We start from the raw sequence: 21,209 nt of genomic DNA, 5'->3' as shown, positions 1-21,209 counted from the left end.
CACCAGACCTTTGAATCTACAAAGTAATTTATTTTTACTTTATTATTTGTTTTTGTAACCAATAAAACTGTACTGCAACAATGACTCGAGATGATGTCTCGTCTGGCCTTTGTGGTTTTCCGTTCCGTGTGCTGCTAATTGGTCGCCCACAGATGGTTTTAAAAATTAAATTTTATATTTAAAATAACTAATTTTCTTTTGAATAAACATGTTTGGTATAATAAGGTCATATAATGGAACATGAGCTGAAGTTCCTGCTTTTTAAATTCACTTTTTTACAAGAAAACTCTTTGATTTTTTATATAAAAGGTAAAACTATTGCATAAGACACCAGAGGCTAACAAGGGCGTTTCGTTTCCATCCCAACACAATGTTTTTTTATAAGTTAAGCAGACTTCAATAAGGCTGAAGGAGCATCAGAAAGGACTTATAGAAACATATGAAGTTAATTAGGGCTGAAACGCCAGTTGAATTAGAGCTGGATCAGGCCTCAGAGAGGCTGCTAAAGCCATTTGCGGGACAAGCAAAGGCCAAAGATCCTGAGCTCCTTCAGAGTCACGACTAAATGAATAGGGCTGCAGTTTGACTACCTCTCTGACTTGGCCCAGGTTTAGATAAATACACATTGTCAAAAAAGAAATGAATCTCTATTAGGTATGTTGTGTGCTTAAATATCAAACATAACCAAAAGTTGACAAATGAACGGATTATTCTTAGAATTTTGAGACATAATTTATTTCACATTAACAATATATAAAAAAGACATTTCCAAGTCCCAACTCCTGGACAAACTAAGACACAAGATCCAGGAAACTGCATTATGATGCTCATTTCATCCTGTAGTCTTCTGGCCTGTGAACACACAATAGACAACAATTTTAATTGCAAATTTTTATTGTTGCCATGATAACTTGGTGTAGGTTTGTAATGTATTAATCGGGCAGGTCCCTCCTTTGAAAATAATGAATCACTGAATATAGTGATTTGTTTCCACTGGTATTACATTTTAATTAAAGAGTTTCCCCACTTAGATTACTACACCCTTATTGCATGCATACATACATACATACACATATATATATATACATATATATATATATATATATACGTATATATCATCATCCAAGATGTTCATGTCTTTCTTTCTTCAGTCCATTCCAGGATTTTTCTCCATATAGTGGAGCCTACAACGGCAACCAACGGGTTTGAAGGTCCAAACTGGTTTGAATGCAGCTTCAAAGGGCGCGGCAGGATCCCAGTCGAGGAATAAGGAAAAAGGGTTTTATATAGCGAAACGATGGGTCATTTTCTTTTAGATAAATAAATAATGTATATACTTAACCACAAATGCTCGTCTTGACACTAGCGGCCACGACTTCACATGGTCACATGTAGGCGGAAGTACCGCCCCAGTGTTTACACAGTGAACGTGCAAGGACTAAGTCAAACGCCCTTTACAAAAAAAGGGTAAAACAAATGTCAGACAATGTTGAAGTTAGAGGAGAAAATGAGAGTTTTTTGCCCTACCCTACCTTTTTAAACCAGAGTACGCAGACGAACGTCACGTCACGCATGACCTTTCCAACATGATTACGTGAAGCCGTGGACGCTGATGCAAGACGAGCATTTGTGGTTAAAAAGTTTTTTTTTTTTTTTTAGGAAATGGCAGATCGTTTCACTAGATAAGTTTCATTCCCTTATTCCTCAGCTGGGATCATGTAGAGCCCTTTGAAGCTTCACTGAAATGCTTTGCATTTGGACCTTCAACCCCTTGGTCCCCGTTGAAATCCACTATAATGGAGAAAAATCCTGGAATGTTTCCTTGAAAACCTTAATTTCTTTTCGACTGAAGAAAGAAAGATATGGTCTTGGATGACATGTGGGTGAGTAAATTATCATTTAAATTTTAATTCTGAAGTGAACTAATCCTTTAAGAATGCCAGGATAGAGACAATGGGTGCTTCTCAATTCTTATTTGTGCATCCTCGTTTCCTTTCCTCGCGCCTTAGCTCCACCCCTTCTGGATGCGAGGGAAGGACGCAAAAGTGAAATGAAATATCCTCGCTCCCTTTAGCGTCACTTCAAAGCGTGGTCAATTACTCTACACCGTTGGATTTAGCTTGCACGTCGGGATTCTTGAACATTAGAGATCATTATTTATATTGTATTAGTTTCAACCTCCACAAAATACTACTTATCCATATTTTTTTATATTACCAGTTATTATAAACAATTAATTACTCTGTTATTAACCGCTTTTTATTTGTTGTACAGTATTACAGTTTAATTTTCTTTCATTTTCTTGTGCTTTGATATAATTCTCCAACTGTCCAACTACAGTTGTAATTTGACATACATTTGTGTCTTGTACATGTACAAAATTATGATAATAATAATGAATAAACTGTGAAAAGATGTGAGAATTTATAAGTGCGTCACATTTAATCAATAAAACACAGATGGCTGAGCTCGATCGGTTTCCGGGTCATAGGATGGAGGACGGAGGAGCGAGGAAACGAGGAGGGATATTGAGAAGCACCCAATGTATAACTTCACATCACATCCTATATTGTTTTATCTCATTTACATGACCATTGATTACAACTTCAGTCTTATTGTTACAGTGAGCTTTTTATTTGCTGTAAATGTTTAATGTCTTAAAAAACTAATTCATGGTTAATTTAGTTAATTTTCGAAAGTTGGCAGTCAGTAAGAATTTGAAAGAAATTGGTACTTTTATACAGCAAGTGACAGTAAAGACATTTGTCGTCATGTTACAAAAGATTTACATTTCAAATAAATGCTGTTCTTATAAACATGTTATTCTTCAAAGAGTCCTGAAAAAAATACACAAAAATATTAAGCAGCGCAACTGTTCTCAACATTGATAATAATAAGAAATGTTTCTTGAGCAGCAAATCAGTATATAAGAATTTCTGAAGGGTCATGTGACATCGAAGACTGGAGTATGATGCTGAAAATGCAGCTTTGCCATCACTGGAATAAATTAAAATTAAAAAAAAAAATATTAAACTAGAAAACACTTCTTTTAAATTGTAATAATATTTCACAATATTATGGTTTGTGTTGTATTTTTAATCTAATAAATGTAGCATTGATGAGCATAATTCTTTCAAACACATTAAAGGGATAGTTCACCCAAAAATGAAAATTTGATCTTTTTCTGCTTACCCCCAGGCCATCCAAGGTGTAGGTGTCTTTGTTTCTTCAGTAGAACACAAATGGAGATTTTTAACTTCAACCGTTGCTGCGTGTCACTCATAGAATGCATGTCAATGGGGTCTAGTTCTATTAGGGTAAAAAAAAACATCAAGGAAGGTCAATGTACACGATCTAGTGTAGAGACATCACTTCCTGTGTGTGAGGTCTCTACACTAGATAGTGTACATTGACCTTCTTTCCCGGAAGTGCTGCGCTTTCGGGGCTGTTGGACATGGTGTTGTATTTGAGGTAAAAAATTATATAAATACTGTTCGGTTTCTCTCAGAAACCGATCGTTTTGTGTCTTAAGACATTTAATGTGTCGTCACGAGCCGCATGGATTAATTTGAAGTTGTCTGTGCATGTTTTTTTTTACCCTAATAGATTTAGTCACCATTGACATGCATTCTATGAGTGACACACAGCAACGGTTGAAGTTAAAAATCTCCATTTGTGTTCTACTGAAGAAACAAAGACACCTACACCTTGGATGGCCTGGGGGTAAGCAGATAAATGTCAAATTTTCATTTTTGGGGGAACTATCCCTTTAAGAAATCTTACGGATTCCAAACTTTTGAATAGTATTGTATACGCGACGTCACACATAGTTAGGCCATCTGGTACTGAGGAAATTCACCACCATGTTGTTGGCAGTCCCAAACATGGACAGAGGGGTCAGGGGCCCAGGGGCCTGCAGAGTAATGACACTGACCCACATTAAGGGTCTCACTCAGAGACACATCCATCACCATGACAACAGTGTCACCTTGCCACCATCCTAACCACTGCCTCAGGATGGCATCTGATCACTGCTGATATTACCGTGTTCAACACTGAAGGGCATTTTGCAGTTTGAATCATAATGGGCGGAAATGGCATATGAAGTATGAATTGAGTTACATAAATCACATGAAGTAGAAAGAATGTAATTAAAATTCAACCTACAATAACAAGATACCATTCATCATGAGTTTTTTTCCAATATATTTTAGAAAAACATGACAGGATTTCTCTTCTAGGTATTTAAATAATGCATAAAGCATAAAGGTCTGCATGAGATCAGACTCACGTTTGTGCCGTGGAGTCACCAGCACACACACAGACAGCATATTTGTGATGTACCGTGGTAAAACAACCAGCACTTCAGCAAATCTGGATATTGTGATTCAAACAAGGACCTGATCCAAATACATTTTAAATGTCAACTATTGGTATTTCAGATGACTGCACGCAGTCTGTGTCTAAGAATGTGTTGTATGTTTTAGTCTACTATAGATTCTAGATGCAGACCAATCAGGTTTTTCTGGAGTCAGATATTTGACCGTTCCGGTGGAGGGCTTGTTGCAAACATACACACGGACGCAAGACAGTGACCTTGAACAGGTCAGCTGAGATCAATAATCAATTAGAAACTCAATTTCATGCTGAACTTTTAGTAATGCGTTGATTGAAAGCTCTTGTAATTAATATAAACCAGCCATTACTATGCCGCCACCTAATTCAGAAGTCAAATAATTTCCGTGAGTACAACAATAATGGAAGCTTTCATTATTTTGAGACGATGTCTCACTGTTGACTGAACTCTATATAGTAAAAAGACAATTGCATGCTGGGAGCCAAGTTTCTCATTACAGCAACTCTATTACAAGAGAATGAAAACAAGTGGATGTACATTTCCTGAAGGAAATACTGGTACTTGCATGGCAGCAAAAAATCAAGGGAAAGTTTTAAACTTTAGTTCTGTGCATGAAGAGCCACTGTTGCAAACAGTAATCAACACCGAACACATTTTTGCATTTTGCATCGCTGCTTTTTAAATCGTGCATCAGCATTGATTTTAAAAACGCAGTGTCGAGTTAAAGAAGTTGAGGTTCTTTAGCTTCTTTTTCATCAAGCCCGAAGAATATGTCGATTTTCATGTGTGCGCTTTGCATATGCATACACCCAAATGCATAGCCTTTTTTTTAAAAAGTATACTAGATTCTCCTTGTGCCCCTCCATCATCCCCAGGATACTAAATTTTTTTGTGATAGAACAATATTTTAAATAAATATATCAAGATGCATAAGCGAATTACTAGAGACAGTGTGCTGTTGTATTTTTCTGGCACGCATCCTCTTGCAGTTTTCCCTCACAGACACTCTCAGCACTTTAGGTGTGTTAACACCATGCCAGAATTGCCATAATTACAAGATTTCAACTTGTAAAAAGCATTCAAGTCCTCGCCCACATCCTTTTTTTCTGAGCAGTTTTCCCAGGCTTTTACGCACCATATCTGATCGCTTCTCAAGACGGCCATTGACAGTCACACGAGCAGATTACAGCTGCTTCACAATTGCGCTCTAGTCTCCATTTAAACGCACACACATCAAAGATACATTGCTACACGATCATGAAGAACTTGGAAATTTAACTAAAATAATGATTTCCAGGCATGAAAAATCAATTCATGTATTGTGTTGCCTTGAGCATCAGTGAATGTTTGCAGCTTTTGATCGTCCAGGTAACAACACAGTATTAAGAATAAAGCATGTGTAAACTTTTGAACTGGATCTTTTGTGTAAATTCAGTTATTACTATGTTATGTGGTCTATATGTAAACAAAGATCATGTGACTTGAACTGTTCCTCTCAGTTCCTCTCACTTTTTGAGGGGTGTGTCCCTTTAAATGCAAATTAGCTGCTACTCCCAGTCCCAGCCCCCTTTCAAGAAGAGTGCTGAGCTTCAAGAGCTCGTGTTAGCAGCTCGGATTACGGACACACACACTGAAAAGGTCAGAAACCGTTCAGCCTTTCATGTTCAAACCGGAGTCGGACAATAATGGAGAGACTCCATAAGTGACAACATGTAGAATGCAACAGGACGTTTCTAAGTGGTTAGTTGATGAATTTATGTAGCTGATGTGGAGTTAACTAACTTCAAGTCATTGATTAGCATATTCTGTCATGATAATCTATAAATCGCTAACTGTTGTAAGAGAATATAATGAATATATGCTGCATGGAGATGGAACAGGTATAGTTTAGTTTAATTACGGTTATAACTTATGTTGTCATCTTGCTTTTATGACATGCTATTGCATTTGTGTTACATACGGTATTGCAATGTGAAAAGAAGGATGCGACAGCTTGAGCAGACTACTAAATTTGCTCTACTACAACAGCAACTCTAACTTTTCTCAACATGGCCTTTGTTGTGTGTTCCCGGGGGCATGGGTTATGTAAATTTAAGGGTTAGTGGTGTAACTAACCCATGAATAAACTCATTGTAGTCCCAACCAGCTATTTGTTGTAGTCCTTAAAAAGCGATTGCTTTCAAAGAAAATATCTCCCTTTGCTTTGAACTTTGTGCACCGTAACTTTGCAGATGTCGTTTATGCTCAAACAGCAACATTACACACTAACTAATTAAAAAAAAAAGTGAAATCCTATTCAACAACCCCTTTAAAAGGTCCCATGGCATGACATTTTCATTTTATGAGGTTTTTCAACATTAATATGAGTTCCCCTAGCCTGAATATTGTCCCCAAGTGGATAGAAATGTTGATCGGTGTAAACCCGAGTTCTGGCTGTCTTTCTCTGCCTTTGAGAAAATGACAGGCCAGACGAGCCAATCCTGAAGTCTCCTGGTTTGACGTCCAAGCAGGAACGGTTCCCTCCCTTTCCTCCACCCAGAGAATCTGGCACGCCCATGCAAACGCTCGAGAGATCATTGCTTGTGTACGAGTGAATGCTGGCAGTTTCTCAGTGTTTGGATGTACAAATGAAAACAGAAGTCTTTTTCAGTTCCTTCTGATCTGTGATTTCTGATGTGTAGCTAATTATTTATTATTCGTGCACACAATGCGGCTTCTCTCTCTCCCGGTGTTTTCGTGTTTTCTATCTTGTGAGTCAGTGTTTTTGTACGTCCTCGTCGCGTCTATCGGTTCTAAAATGTGCATACAGTCATGAGTTTCTGCTCAACATCGGCAGAGTAACATCTTTAGAGATAAACCTCACACACGCCGAAGCTCGGGCTGCACTGGCCGGTGGCCTTCAACATCCCCGACCCCCAGTACTGCATCTGGCCCACAGCGGAGGCACCAAACGCGGCGTGAGATTAAGCAGAAGGGGGGTAAGCGTGAGGGTATCCGGGCTAGCCAGCCTAGCCCCACAATAAACTGGATTACATTCGATTACTGCTGTTGTGTCTTTGTTTGCGCTGTGTACTCAACGCGCGTCACTGACGCTTTTATTTTTATTTTAAAAATAATGCTATTATCAACACTTAACTCGTTCATCTCGACAGCTGTAATGGTACTTTGCATGTGTTACAAAGTTGGTAATAATGATGAAGACGGACTCTGTGTGACTGGGACTCGTGTTTATTCAGAACTCTCAGATACAAACACAAAAAACTTGCGCTGACTGACAGCGCTCTCATAACTCAGTAGTTACTATAAATAACTTTGTTAGCAATCGCGGAGCTCCATCTCTGGTACACTAGTGATGTCCGGTTCGCGAACGATCTTTCTTTTGAACCAGTTCTTTTTAGTGAACCGAATCAGTTCACCAAATCGGACTGAATTGTTCTAAACGGTTCGCGTCTCCAGTCAGCTCTGATCCATAATTTACTAAAGTTACTAACTTTCTGACATGAGTGACAGTCCCTCCGACTAAAAATAGACTAATAACCTGAAGTATATGCTGTAACTACAACAGTTCAGACATGCTGAGAACTGATGTGAAGTGAACTCAGGTCCATCCGTCTCTCTGGCAGCAGCTCGTGCCTGTTCCTGCCTCGTAGACCTCGTTAAACCACGCCCCCTCCGCTCATTTAAAATGCAAAGATGTCAGCCAATCACAACAGTGGGCGTTTTTACTGATGTCTCACAGCAGACACGCCTCTTGAAGCAGGGCATTCAGCCACAGGGCAAACAGCAGTATAGAAAAAATGCCTTTTATTTCTAAATTATGGTATATAATTAATGATATATTAGTAAAAGTCATACTAACAATATAAGTACACCTCAGGAAACATTATAAAATAATAGAAAAATGCCATGCCATGGGACCTTTAAGGAATAACCTAAAATGTTTGCTTGGATACTCGGCAAGATGGGCATGTTGACATAATTCTTGTGTGAATTTTTCCGTTCAAGCGCAAGACTTGAAAGAGAACTCCGTTTTCGAACGCGCACTTCAGATGAGTGCACACAAATCTTCTAATTCACGTTCTTTGAATGTTTAAATTGGCAAGGCTTAAATGAGTTGAGTTTAAACACTGATAGTAACGCGTGCTGTTCAGGTCTCGCCTGTGCTCCTGTCTCCTCAACATCAGGGTTGATGATGGTGTAAATAAGTGGTCACACTGAACAAAGTTTAGGGGAAGCCAGAATGCATATCCATCCACAGAAACATACATTAGCCAAACTCTGTATGTCTGTTTTATGCATTGTTATTTTCAACAAACCATATTATAAATGCGTCCATCGATTTAAGATGGACCGCAGTGCAAGTGCGTGCGAACCGTGGGTGGAGAATGGAATATTAATACAGTACTATCTTAAAGCACTTAAAATGATAATCAAAACACTTAAATAAAATGAAATGCGGTCAGCAGTTTGGGAACTGTGCATTTAATCCTGATATGTAAATGACATGATTTAAGATTTTTACATTAATCTACAATCATAAGGAACAGTGTGTGCAGAAAAAGAGACAGAGAGAGAGAGAAAAAGATGCATGAGGGGTCAAGTAAGGTTAAACTCTCAGATCTCTTGGCACAGAAGGAGAGAGAGAGAGCTGTGGTTCGGCCACATTAAATAAAGCAATGCCTTCTAAAATATTTAAGCCTTAGAGGGCAAGTGTGCCGCACACATCCTGAAAAGTGAAGCCAAAACATTTCAAACGCCCCCTTTTGGCTGGATGACATATAGGGTGAATTCAGGGTGATTGGGACACTTTTTCCAAGTCATCTCAATGGCAAAACGTGTCCCAATCACCCTGAATTCATGTGTCATAAATCACGCTCTCTCCATGTAAAAAATTCAATTACACATCAAAATCTTTTTTTCCCTGAAGATGGTTTCTGTCATTTTAGGTAGATCTTATCACGTTGACATATGCTCAAGTGTTCGCTTTTCCAGCAAGTTTGGTTCAGGTTACTTGATGCTATAAAAACGGGGTGTAACGTCATGATTGACAGCTGTACTTGTGATGGAGTGAGCGGAAGGCGGTGGCTCCACCTCAGGATCACTACTGCGCAGACTCGGGCTCCGAAAAATGTAACATGCAACGCCTGTACAGTGAAAGGAAGTGGAGACACGTCGTCCATCTTTTTTTTCCCTGTTTTTTTACCGTCTTGGCCTAGTGACACATTAAACTTCCGCCCAGTTAATACCCTATATATGCTGAAGTAAGTACAATTTACAATCTTTTAAATGTCATATTTATATAATCTGTTGAGGAAAAAAAAAAAGAAAGATGTTTTGACTCACTAACTTATCAGCCAATCAAATGTTACAAAACAAACATCACCATGCTTTACTCCAATTTAATTGCCAGAGATCTGCCCGACACATTATCACATTGTCATCTCCTTCCCGCCGATATGTTTTAATTACACGCTCCATGTGGCTCCTCAGGAGGGACCAGCTTGTGTGAAATAATACAATGGTGACAACAAACAAAACCAGCCATATAGGCATAAAGAGACACAGCTGGCTGCCTCAGTGTTTGTTGGAGAGGGATATGAATTCTGGACAGCACACAGCGACCCCATGCTAACACTCAAAGAACCACATATACATTTGATCCAGAACCTCAAATAACAGTCACCAGGACTGGAGCAGGGTCAAAAAGACAACACAATGTGGGAACAATTATATCGAAACAACACATCACCCTTTTTGATGGAGGCACAAGAGACGCGAAGAACTTTGTACGATGTATACAGTTATGCAATTCAGGCAACATTAGGACTGGGAACAGTGCATTTAAAAATTGAACCAAATGACTGTTTTGTTAATGGCTTTTGCATTCCGCAACACCACTAATGAATTTACAGTGCAACAGAGCAGTCAGATTACCGAATTAATAAATCGTAGGAGCCTGTTCTTCGAACAATACATTTTTATGAGATAGTTCTTTTTAGTGAATTAAAAGCATACGGTTCAATCAGAGAAGTCTCTCGAACAACTGATTCTTATGAGCTGGTTCTTTATAGTGCATCAAAAGCAGATAAAAGCACCTAATGTAGTCTGATTCATGAACAATAACTTCTAATATTAATTATTTTTAATGAATCAAAGACCATACAGAACAACCAGTGTAGTCTGATTCTTATCAGCTGGTTTGGTAACACCTTATTTTAAAGTGTCCTCGTTGCATATGTTACTAACTGTTAAACTTTATAAAGTAAAGTTTCGGCCGATCGCCTTCCGTATTCAATTTATGGAAAAAGTGAAAGTGCCTCTGCCGTTCAAAAGGCTTACGTTACCGGGTACGCTCGTTAGACGTCACGTACGCATCTTGAATTGCGAGAAGGCACTTTCAACACTTTTCCACGGAAGGCGATCGGCTGGAACTTTACTTTATAAAGTTTTAAATATGGATCATTTTCTTACACAAACGCATCGATTCGCTTCAGAGGGCATTTATTAACACCCCAGAGCCGCGTGGAGCACATTATTTGATGGACAGATGCACTTTTTATGGACTTCAAAAACAGTCACTGCCATTATAAAGCTTTGAAGATACAGGACTTTTTTTAATATAACTCCGATTTTATGATTTGATATTTTTAGAAGAATGTCATATACACCTAGGATGACTTGAGGGCTAATTTTCTTTTTTGGGTGAACTATCCCTTTAATATATTGCTCAGTACTTGTGTAGTTCATGGTCAAAAGTGACCAAACACCTAATATGTAACTTTTTTTCTTTTCAGTAAAATGAGCGTAATATATATATAATTTTTATTTTGTGAGAATTTTGTGGTACTAATTAATATTTATTCAATTAATATAAAACATTTTCCCCATTGAAAAAGAAAAATGTTTTTAAATGTTAAAATAGAGACAATGGGCCCTATCATGCACCAGGCACAATGCGATGTGTTTTTTTTTTTGCTAGTTTCAGCCCAACGCAGTTATCATTTCCACGTCCAGCGCCACATTTAAATAGCAAATGCACTCGTGCCCATCTGTTCGCCCATGGGCGTGCTGGTCTGAGAACAAGGTGTGACTCCGATATTTCGATTATTCCTATTTAATAATTATTTAATCGACACATCATCCTCAATAAACCCGTCTCCGGCGTGTTGCCGCCGATCTTTCGAATATTCCCATCTATTATGACCTCTGACCTGTAAAGTTGCCAGAATAATAATCATACGCTGTTTGTTAATTGGCCAGAGGAGAACTGGCACCCAGACTGAGCCTGGTTTCTCCCAAGGTTTATTTTTCTCCATTAGGTCACCTGATGGGGTTTTGGTTTCCTTGCCACTGTCGCCTCTGGCTTGGCTTGCTCAGTTGGGGACACTACATTTTTCAACGAAATATCCAAATAAATCGAATTATTAAACTAAATTAACCATATAAACTAAATTACTGATCTAATTACTGTTCTAATGCCCACATTGTCACTGTATGATAATTGAAATGAGCTGATAACATCACTGCTTTCTCCAGAACGGCTATACGGCTGAATAAAATTCTGTTGCATTATTTTCCTGTTTAACACTGTGAAGCTGCTTTGAAACAATCTGCATTGTTAAAAGCGCTATATAAATAAAGTTGACTTGACTTGTTCAGGCACATTGTTGGCGCGGTGCTATTTTGAAGCAACTGAAATAGTATTTCAGTAAATAGTAGAACATATAATAGTATTTTTTGTGTTATTTAAAGGGCGCGTTAGTAATATGCGCCTATATGTGTGTACACAACGTGCATACACTCTGCTTATTACACACACAGGGACACGCAGCAGCACACAAACATACCAACTATTAAAATTGTTTCCTTCTGGAGCATCTGTGAATGTTTGAACCTTTTTCAATAGTTGTGTTTGAGTCCCTCAATTGTCCTCAATGTGAAAAGAAAAGAAAAAAAATTGATCTCAAAATCGTACAGTGACTGCTGGAAAGGGTTCAAATAAGCAAAAGATGCTGGAAAACCGAAGAATTTCCAGGAGCTGGAGGATTTTTCTGAAGAACATTGGCCAGTTTAACTGCTCAGGACAAACAAGGGACTCATGAACAACCATCACAAAACAGAAAAACAGCCGTGGATCATCCAGGTAACGACACACAGCACTGAGAATTAATGGTTCATAAACTGTTTTGATCGGGGTCATTTTTAGAAATTCAGCTATTTCTTTTGTCTAGTGGACTTATGTAAACATCTTTTATGTAAAATATCTTATTCAGGACAGCACTAAATAAAAAAAATAACATGCATTTTTTTATGATCTCTATACAGTTTTAAATGTTTTACTAATGTATGATAATTTAGCAATGGATTGTATAAAATTATGTATTCCTTAATAGTAATATAATTGTTAGTGGAACAACCGAGGAACCAGGATTGTTAAGATAAATCGGAACCAAATTCATTCAATAGTTCATGATTTCCTTCCCTATAAATCATAAGCTTGAATTTAACATGAGTACTTTATTCATCATTAATAATAACAGAGCCTGGGGACATGAGGAAAATATTACTGGAAATTACACAAAGCACACTGAAGAAAAGGTAATATACAAATTTAACAGACTGAAAAAAAAAGAGGGTTCAAGTTCTCCACTGACCATACATAATATACTGCTCTTGACAGCATTTCTTTGGTTGGCTATTGCTCAAACGAAGGCAAAAGAGCCGCTTTAATGTGTGGAGGAGTTCATTCAAGCAAAACACCCCACTGCACACCTCAGGAAAGATCAAATAATGTGTATAAATTAATGAAGTGACTGTTATTTAACAGGAAGGGTATGTGTACTTGAAAATGTTATCATCACTCATTATTTGTCAGGTGAATATAAGTCGCTTGGAAGACTAATAGCACTTTTCCTTGCCTTAACAAGCAACACTACAGATACATTTCCAGGGCATATCTTATGGCACAACAAACTGCCTTTGAAATACTGCCCGTTTCCCATTCATTAACTAGACTGTGGTGTCCCGCCATGTCACAACCGCCTTTAACTGCAGAGTGAACCTGCTAAAATATCCCTGAAATTATATGACAGTAAAGGCTCATATTTGGTTAGATACTCTTTCAAATGTATAGAGACCTCTAAGCATCTGTATAGCCAATGGTGTGATTTATGCATTTGTTCAGAAATAGCCTGTATGGGCAGATTGATCACATGATGTAGGCAGTATACAAGTTTTGTTTCGTTTACACGACAGATGCACACTCTCTGTTAGTTATTAACATGTTGGGTTGTGTGTTTTTTTCTTAAATGCATCAGCTGAATGCCTAATGTTGGTTTGATTGCTTGTTACATGAGAAAATAATTTGTGTCTCCCTGATGTAGATTTAATGTGGATGCGGTTTGAGTCGCAGTCTTTATGTCAAACAAGTTGGGTCTAAAAAGTGGGTTGAATCCACTTAAAAGGGATAGTTCACCAAAAAATGAAAATTCTGTCATCATTTACTCATCTACAGAACACAAATGAAGATCTTTTTGATGAAATCTGAGAGCTTTCTGTCCCTCCATAGACAGCTACACCGCTTCAAAAAGTTCATAAAGAGATCGTAAAATTACCATATGAATTGAGCGGTTTGATCCAAGTTTTATGAAGAGACTTGATCACTTCATATAGGCTTTTATTCACATATAAGCATTGATCAGCGGGCATAAACAGAAGCTCAACCGAATCTGTTTGACAAACCTCATTGGATCTTCAACGTGCTGCGTAACACAAGAATGAACCTCATTGGTTCTCGCACGTCAAGCGAACAGCTTGAGCTTCCGTTTACCACAAGAGGCTTTATGCCGGACGTCACATGTACAAACAGGAAAACGGGTCTCATTGCATCCACTTGTAGGAGAAAGTGGTAACGGCAGTACGAACTGACGGCAATATCTATGGACTTTTAAGGTAATCAGCTAACCTAGCTAGTTCTTTTTATTGTTGGTGTTTTGTTCGATTTAAACATCTAAATGTTAGTGGGAGGAAGAAAAAAAAAAAAAAAATTGTTTTAGATATCAATCTGCATATGCAATGAACATTGGTTATGCTCATCTTTGCTCGCTCATTTGAAGGAGGCTCTATATTTAATAAAGCATACAAAATACATACAAAAGACCTAAACCGGAAGCTGTTTTACAGAATACGAAAGTTTGTTGCGCATAACCCCCATTGATGAATGTTTATATGCGAATAAAAGCCTAAATTCACTCTGTTCATCATTTAAGTGATCTGTCTCTTCACTAAATAATTTCACTGGAATTTATAAAAACGGAAATCTCTTTTAAATTGAAAAACTTGCAATAGTTTCACTTTGTAATGTCAGTGAATCATTGAAAAATATAACAATAAGAGAATAATAGATCACAACTTTTAATTTAAATAAACAGAGGTGCTTTTCTATGGTGAGCAACTTCAATGTCAGGCTTGTTCAGACGATGACAAGTCAACGGCCTGAAGAAGAATGATTCAGTGGAATTGGCGTTCTGTGCTGCTTTATAAAGGCTAGAGCGCCAACTGCTATTCACACGCTTGAACGATATTACATTTTTGTTTTTCCCCCCTGCTGATCTCCCGCGCCCAGAACCACTGAAATAATGACAGAATTTTCATTTTTGGGTGAACTAACCCTTTCAGGTGCAAGTCAATGCAAAAAAAACTGTCTTTGTTCAATTTGCACACTGAACATGGTTGGAGCTCTTAATTTTGAACTCTAAAAGTGCACCAGACTGATCAATTTGACTTTAAAATGTACAAAATTGTCTTTCGGTGGAGGGGGCGCCATCCAAGACAGACCGTGGTCAACCCCCCATAGTCTCACAAAATCCTATGGTGAACACTGAAATCTAACAGAGGAGTGTACCATCACTTGACTTTCAGCGTTCAGTGTTTTAACACTAAAGTAATATCAAATCTACAGAATATCAGAGAGTGTAAATCTCCTTGAGCTAAAGCTCAAAGCTCCTCACAGCAGTCCTCTGCCGCACCACACCTTTAGCATTTGATTCTGACTCAAATCTTTTTTTTTTTATAACTCCCACAGTGAGACTGCATTTTGTGAATCTCAATATCATCTACAGGAGCTATAAAGCCATTTCATTTCATACCTTGAGATTCATCTGACCACACTTGTATGATAACGATTATAATGAAATCATCAGTCACCTATTGTATGCAAATAAAAGTTCAATAAAGGCTAGAGGAAGAGCAATGCCCTTTTCAGTCATACAATATCATTTGGAAAACAAATACAAACCCTGCATTAAAAAAGGCAGGGATGCTGAGAATTGTGCTTCTGTGCAAAAACTTTTGTCTATCAAGTCCAGAAGTAATATAGCCAGGGGAAGATGTGCTGGGTCAATGAAATGCGCAGGATGGGAAACTTTATTGTCTATTGATGGGGGACGATCTGCACAGATGTAAAGAGTTTATGAGGTGTTTAACAGCAGTATAGCAGCGGTGACACTCTCAAGTGATATGAAATGTCTTGGAGGATCTCATGTGTGCTGCCAAACAAGGCAGAAAAGTATCCCAGGTGGCATGCATGTCAAACAAAGCACTTGACCTCTAAAATGAGTTTTTCCTTCATGTGAATGTGCAACCCAGTGGTACTTGATCAGGATTTGTGTAAAAGATTCTGCTTAGTTTAAAAATAATTGAACAAATGATACTCTAGCAGTCAATTGTTTTGGAATAAATACGATTTTTTAAAATGTTTTTTGAAAGTTTCTTATTGAAAAATGGTAATATTGTGAAATAGTTAAAGGGGTACTTCAGCGTTGGGAAGATGAATGTGTAATTAAACTGGGTCATTAATGTCGTAGAAATGTGTAATTAGTTTTGAATTTGGTGCCTTCTAGACTGAGAAAAGACAGAAAATTTATTTTTTGTCTCTTACGGATGGAAGACAACAACTCCCAGAATGCACTTGCTTCGCTGCCCAACGAGGCCTCTCCCAAAGCCACGGCAACTGGTTATCACTTCCCCACCGTCGTTTTGATTTTCATGGTAATAAAATAATTTTGTTCAGTTAGAGAACAGACACTACAATTAAAAACTGAACCCGTCTTTTCAATAAAGTGTGAGTCAGCCAAATGAAAGTCACGCCACAGACGCAGCAGGAGTCAGATTTCATTCATCACGAGAGCGAAGAGCTGAGCTGAGGTGAGGTAAGCGCGGCAGTCATTCACGGCGCGTGTCCAGTCTGGCGTGTTTTCAGATCATGCCTATGGAAGCTTGACTTTCATAGGAATTCATTGAAAAGTTAAACACTCACTTTGCTTCGCATCGCTCTGTTGTGAATGCCTGAGCCGAGCGGCCGTGCGCATTTACATTCTGTGAGTGAGATCCCACCCCTATGGGCGGGTTGTACATGCAAAACTAGCTACTTCTACTGGCTGAAGTCTATAGCCTCTGGCCAAAAAAATAATCAGAGGATTTTTTCCAGAAATAAATTGCATAATTCTCTCGTCTCAGGGGGACATGAGGGGGGAAAGTACGATAATTCGAATATACTACCGGGTTTCTACTGATACAAAGCTTAATGCTAAATCGCTGAAGTAACCCTTTAAAATAACTGTTTTCTATTTGAATATATTTTAAAATGTAATTTATTCTGTGATGGCTGAACTGAATTTTCAGCATCATTACTTCAGTGTTCAGTGTCATATGACCCATCAGAAATCATTCTAATATGCTGATTTGGTGCTCAAGAAACATTTATTATTATTATTATTATCAATGTTGAAATAAGTTGTGCTACTTAAAATTTTGGTGGAAACTCTGATACTTTTTTCTTTCTTGATTTATAGAAAGCGCAAAAGAACAGCATTTCTTTGAAATATAATAAATAATTTATATCATTATAAATGTCTTTCCTGTTACTTCTGATTATTTTATTGCATCCTTCCTGAATAAAAGTATTAATTTATTAAAAAAATATATATATTACTGACCCCAAATGTTTGAACAGTATAAAATTAAGTTTTGGTAATATTGAATTATAATAGATAATATAGATATTCTGAATAATACTGGTGTCAATAAATAAATACTTTAACCTAGTGACTGGGGGTACAAAGTAAAAAAAGTTGGAAAACACCATTCTAAAAAATATTAAATAAAAATAAACTGCCAGTCTACTATATCATAAGACAAGTAGCTAAGCAATTAGTGTGCAAAAGAAAGTTTCCCACTGTGACCACACAGGCGTTGTGTGATTGGCTTGGCTGGCCAATGCCTTGGCTCTCATAAATCTGATTGGATGTCTACAGTGTGGGGACCAGCAGAGCAGCCATCCAGAAAAGTGCAGCTTCACATATGGATTATTAAACATCAGTTCTTTACGACCTCGCTGCCAGCCATCCTCTCTCCCCATCAGGAGTCCATCCGCACATGACGACACCTCGGCTATGCTCTAAATCTAACATAACTTTGATTCATGCTCTTCAGAAGCACCAAGGAAACATGGTACAGCAGGAACAAAGGGGATAAGACACTAAAACAGAAAAAGAAATAGACAGAAAAACAAACTCACGGGGTCCAAAGCATGGGGAAAGAGTCCCGCTCCTCCTGCGTGTACTCGCTGAGCTTGCGAGGAATCTCTCTGGGTTGAGGAAGTTCCTCTGTCAGGTTCTTCAGAATATCCTCAGGAAGGACCTGACATGGGACACACAGTGAGAACACACACTGCTGAAACAAAAGATTACTGCATTACTGGATTCTGTCTTGCCTTACACTAGGGTTCTGTAAGTCAATTACAGAAACAATGTTGATTTACTGCTTTGTCTAATGTTTTTTTTTTTATAAAAAACAAAACCTAAATTCATTTATAGATTAATGTGGATGTACTTGTGCTGTAGGGTATTACCATGTTTTTTTTTTCTATTTATGCAGCTGTAGAAAACATGTCGTACTGTATTATGTGGCTTCTTAATCGGATACATCCATCCTCCACTAAAACATTCATCAAACGCACTGACATGTCAAGCATTGGACAGTGTATCCGTGAACATAAATCAGAGCATCAACTGAGAGCTTACATCATCTGGGAAGAGGTGAAGCCGTTGCATCATGGTCCTTCTGGTGAGGTTTTTGGGAAGCATCCCGTAAACAGCCAGTTTAATGATCTGTGAAAAAAAAAAAAAATAGGCCAGAGATTTGGCCATGATTTTAGTCAATTTCTCTCTAAAGAACACATGTGGATATTCCGGCCTTTTCATTCTCTAAACAAAAAAAAACATTACTAAATAAAATCATTATACATATAAAAAAATATATATAATTTTTTTTAGAAAATGATGTAATATGTGTATGTACACCGATCAGCCATAACATTATGACCTAATATTGTGTTGGTCCCCCTTTTGCCGCCAAAACAGCTCTGACCCGTCGAGGCATGGACACCACTAGACCCCTGAGGGTGTGCTGTGGTATCTGGCACCAAGATGTTAGCAGCAGATCCTTTAAGTCCTGTAAGTAGCAAGGTGAGGCCTACAAGGATCGGACTTGTTTGTTCAGCACATCCCACAGATGCTGGATTGGATTGAGATCTGGGTAATTTGGAGGCCAATTTGTTGTGCTCCTCAAACCATACCTGAACCATTTTTGCTTTGTGGCAGGGCGCATTATCCTGCTGAAAAAGGCCACAGCCACCAGGGAATACCGTTTCCATGAAAGGGTGTACATGGTCTGCAACAATGCTTAGGAAGGTGGTCCATGTCAAAAGTAACATCCACATGGCAGGACCCAAGGTTTCCCAGCAGAACATTGCCCAAAGCTTCACACTGCCTCCACCGGCTTGCCATCTTCCCATAGTGCATCTAATTTGATCTATAGTAGCTCGTCTGTTTGATCGGACCACACGGGCCAGCCTTCGCTCGCCATGTGCATCATTGAGCCTTTGAAACTCATGACCATGTCGCCGGTTCACCACTGTTCCTTCCTTGGACCACTTCTGATAGATACTGACCACTGCAGACCGGAAACATCCCACAAGAGCTGCAGTTTTGGAGATGCTCTGACCCAGTCGTCTAGCCCTCACAATTTGGCCCTTGTCAAACTCGCTCAAATCCTTAAGCTTGTCCATTTTTCCTGCTTCTAACACATCAACTTTGAGGACAAAATGTTCACTTGCTGCCTAATATATCCCACCCACTAACAGGTGCCGTGATGAAGACATAATCACTTCACCTGTCAGTGGTCATAATGTTATGATATATATATATATATATATATATACACACACACACACACGCAGTGCCTTTCAAAAGTATTCACATTTTTCAACTTTATGTCGCAGCCTTATTCTAAACTGCTTAAAATTACTTTTCTTTCTTTTTTTACACCAATCAACACTTCATTCACCATAATGAGAAGGCAAACATTGATTTGTGACAAGTAATGCAATGTATTTTGTTTTTAATAAATTTGCTGAGTTATCACAAATTCATTTTTGCTTCATCATTACAGTGTAAATAGTGTGGAGATAAAAAAAAAGTAGGCTACTTTTTAAGCAGGTTAGCGTATAAGGCTACAGCATAACAAAATGAGAAATAAATGAAGGGGTACGAATACATGATGTGCTCGTGAGATGTTATTTTTACATAACCAAAAAGTAAAAGCCAATCGTGCCTGTCAAATTTGAAATTAAAATATTCTAAGCAAATGCAGTCACTCCACTGGTTAAACATAAATAAATTAAAATATCAGTCCTGTTTCTACCATGCACTCCAAATGAATGCACAAGTGAGTGGCCATTTTTAACCCGTCACCCAACTATCCACCAACCCAACCCCATCATTCTTTCGTCAAGACATTAATCAGGGATTTTTTTCTCTCTCTCTTCTGACTGGTAGATGTTTGATGGATGAAAGCTGTCTGAGGGAGTAATGGCTCTTCACAACTCCGTCACCTTCCTCTGATCATTATCCACAATTATCCCTGATACATTCCCCCCTCGACTGGAATAACTCAGCCCAAGTCAAGCATTCATCTTGTTAATGACAGAGAATGAGCAGAGCGCTGGAGAGGGTGGAGGGCGGCAGCGGGATGAATTTGAGTTTGCTTTTTCTGGGCCACGGTGCAGCACCTACACGCAACTACTCTTCTTCAGGTGTTTTATCGGTTGAAGAAGAAAACCCATGACGGGTCAACAGCTTGTGTGCCTGGACTACGGATGGGCTCTGACACAGTGGAAAGTAGCAGTCAAGGTTAAGGAGGTGAACAAGAGAGAGAGATGGGATAAGCACTCTACATCACAATAAAGTTGAACAAAGAAAGAATGCGGTCCAATATAAGAAACGTATTGGCAACTAACTAATAAGCACAGATGCATTTCCCCACTACTGGTGAAACTGCTTTTAATATGTTATTTTCAGGCTTTTCCTTCCTCAATATAGTAGAGAATTATACAATAACAAGCAAGACTGAAACTTTTATCAGTTGCATGCGTTATAAAAATGTGTGATGACCAACATGCCACATCTCTTGAAATATCATCATAAAAAAGAATTCTACATTCTACTGGGGGAAAAAATGGCGTACAAGCAATTTTCACTCTGAAATTACTAGTAGACTTCACATTAACAAAGAAATGGCAAGTAAAGCATTGAAATAAACATGACATTTTGAAGTAGTAGTACTGAAATAGTATTTAAAATGTACTCAAATAATCACCGTTGTATTTAGAACTTTGTTTTTGCAGTGTACAGAGCACTTCAGCTTCATTGAGTGCCATCCTCATTCAACGCAAGAATATAACGAGAAGATCTGCCTGAGATTTGTTATTCTCCAAAAACAGGAGGGTGTGATT

At 38.3% G+C, this 21,209-nt stretch overlaps 1 protein-coding gene across 2 annotated transcripts in view; it reads right to left on the bottom strand.

The window, feature by feature from the left end:
* Positions 1–710: 710 nt before the first annotated feature.
* The window catches only part of mrpl13 (mitochondrial ribosomal protein L13), a gene marked incomplete at its 3' end in the record, with an annotated part of 27,954 nt that continues 7,455 nt past the window's right edge, over positions 711–21,209 (bottom strand). The window contains exons 5-7 of one of the 2 annotated variants that reach the window (XM_079836355.1): positions 18,439–18,525; positions 17,934–18,055; positions 711–852 (exon numbers count right to left, since the gene is read on the bottom strand). In XM_079836355.1, the coding sequence (XP_079692481.1) occupies positions 828–852; positions 17,934–18,055; positions 18,439–18,525 (234 nt within the window). Of the gene's footprint in view, positions 853–17,929; positions 18,056–18,438; positions 18,526–21,209 lie in introns of those variants that run through there. The other variant, XM_079836356.1, reaches the window with a different exon arrangement.

The sequence above is a fragment of the Gobio gobio genome, assembly GCF_949357685.1.
Source record: "Gobio gobio genome assembly, chromosome: 15".
Classification (NCBI taxonomy): Eukaryota; Metazoa; Chordata; class Actinopteri; order Cypriniformes; family Gobionidae; genus Gobio; species Gobio gobio.
Note: the sequence above shows the minus strand (reverse complement) of the source record. Positions and strands in the feature narration are given on the sequence as shown.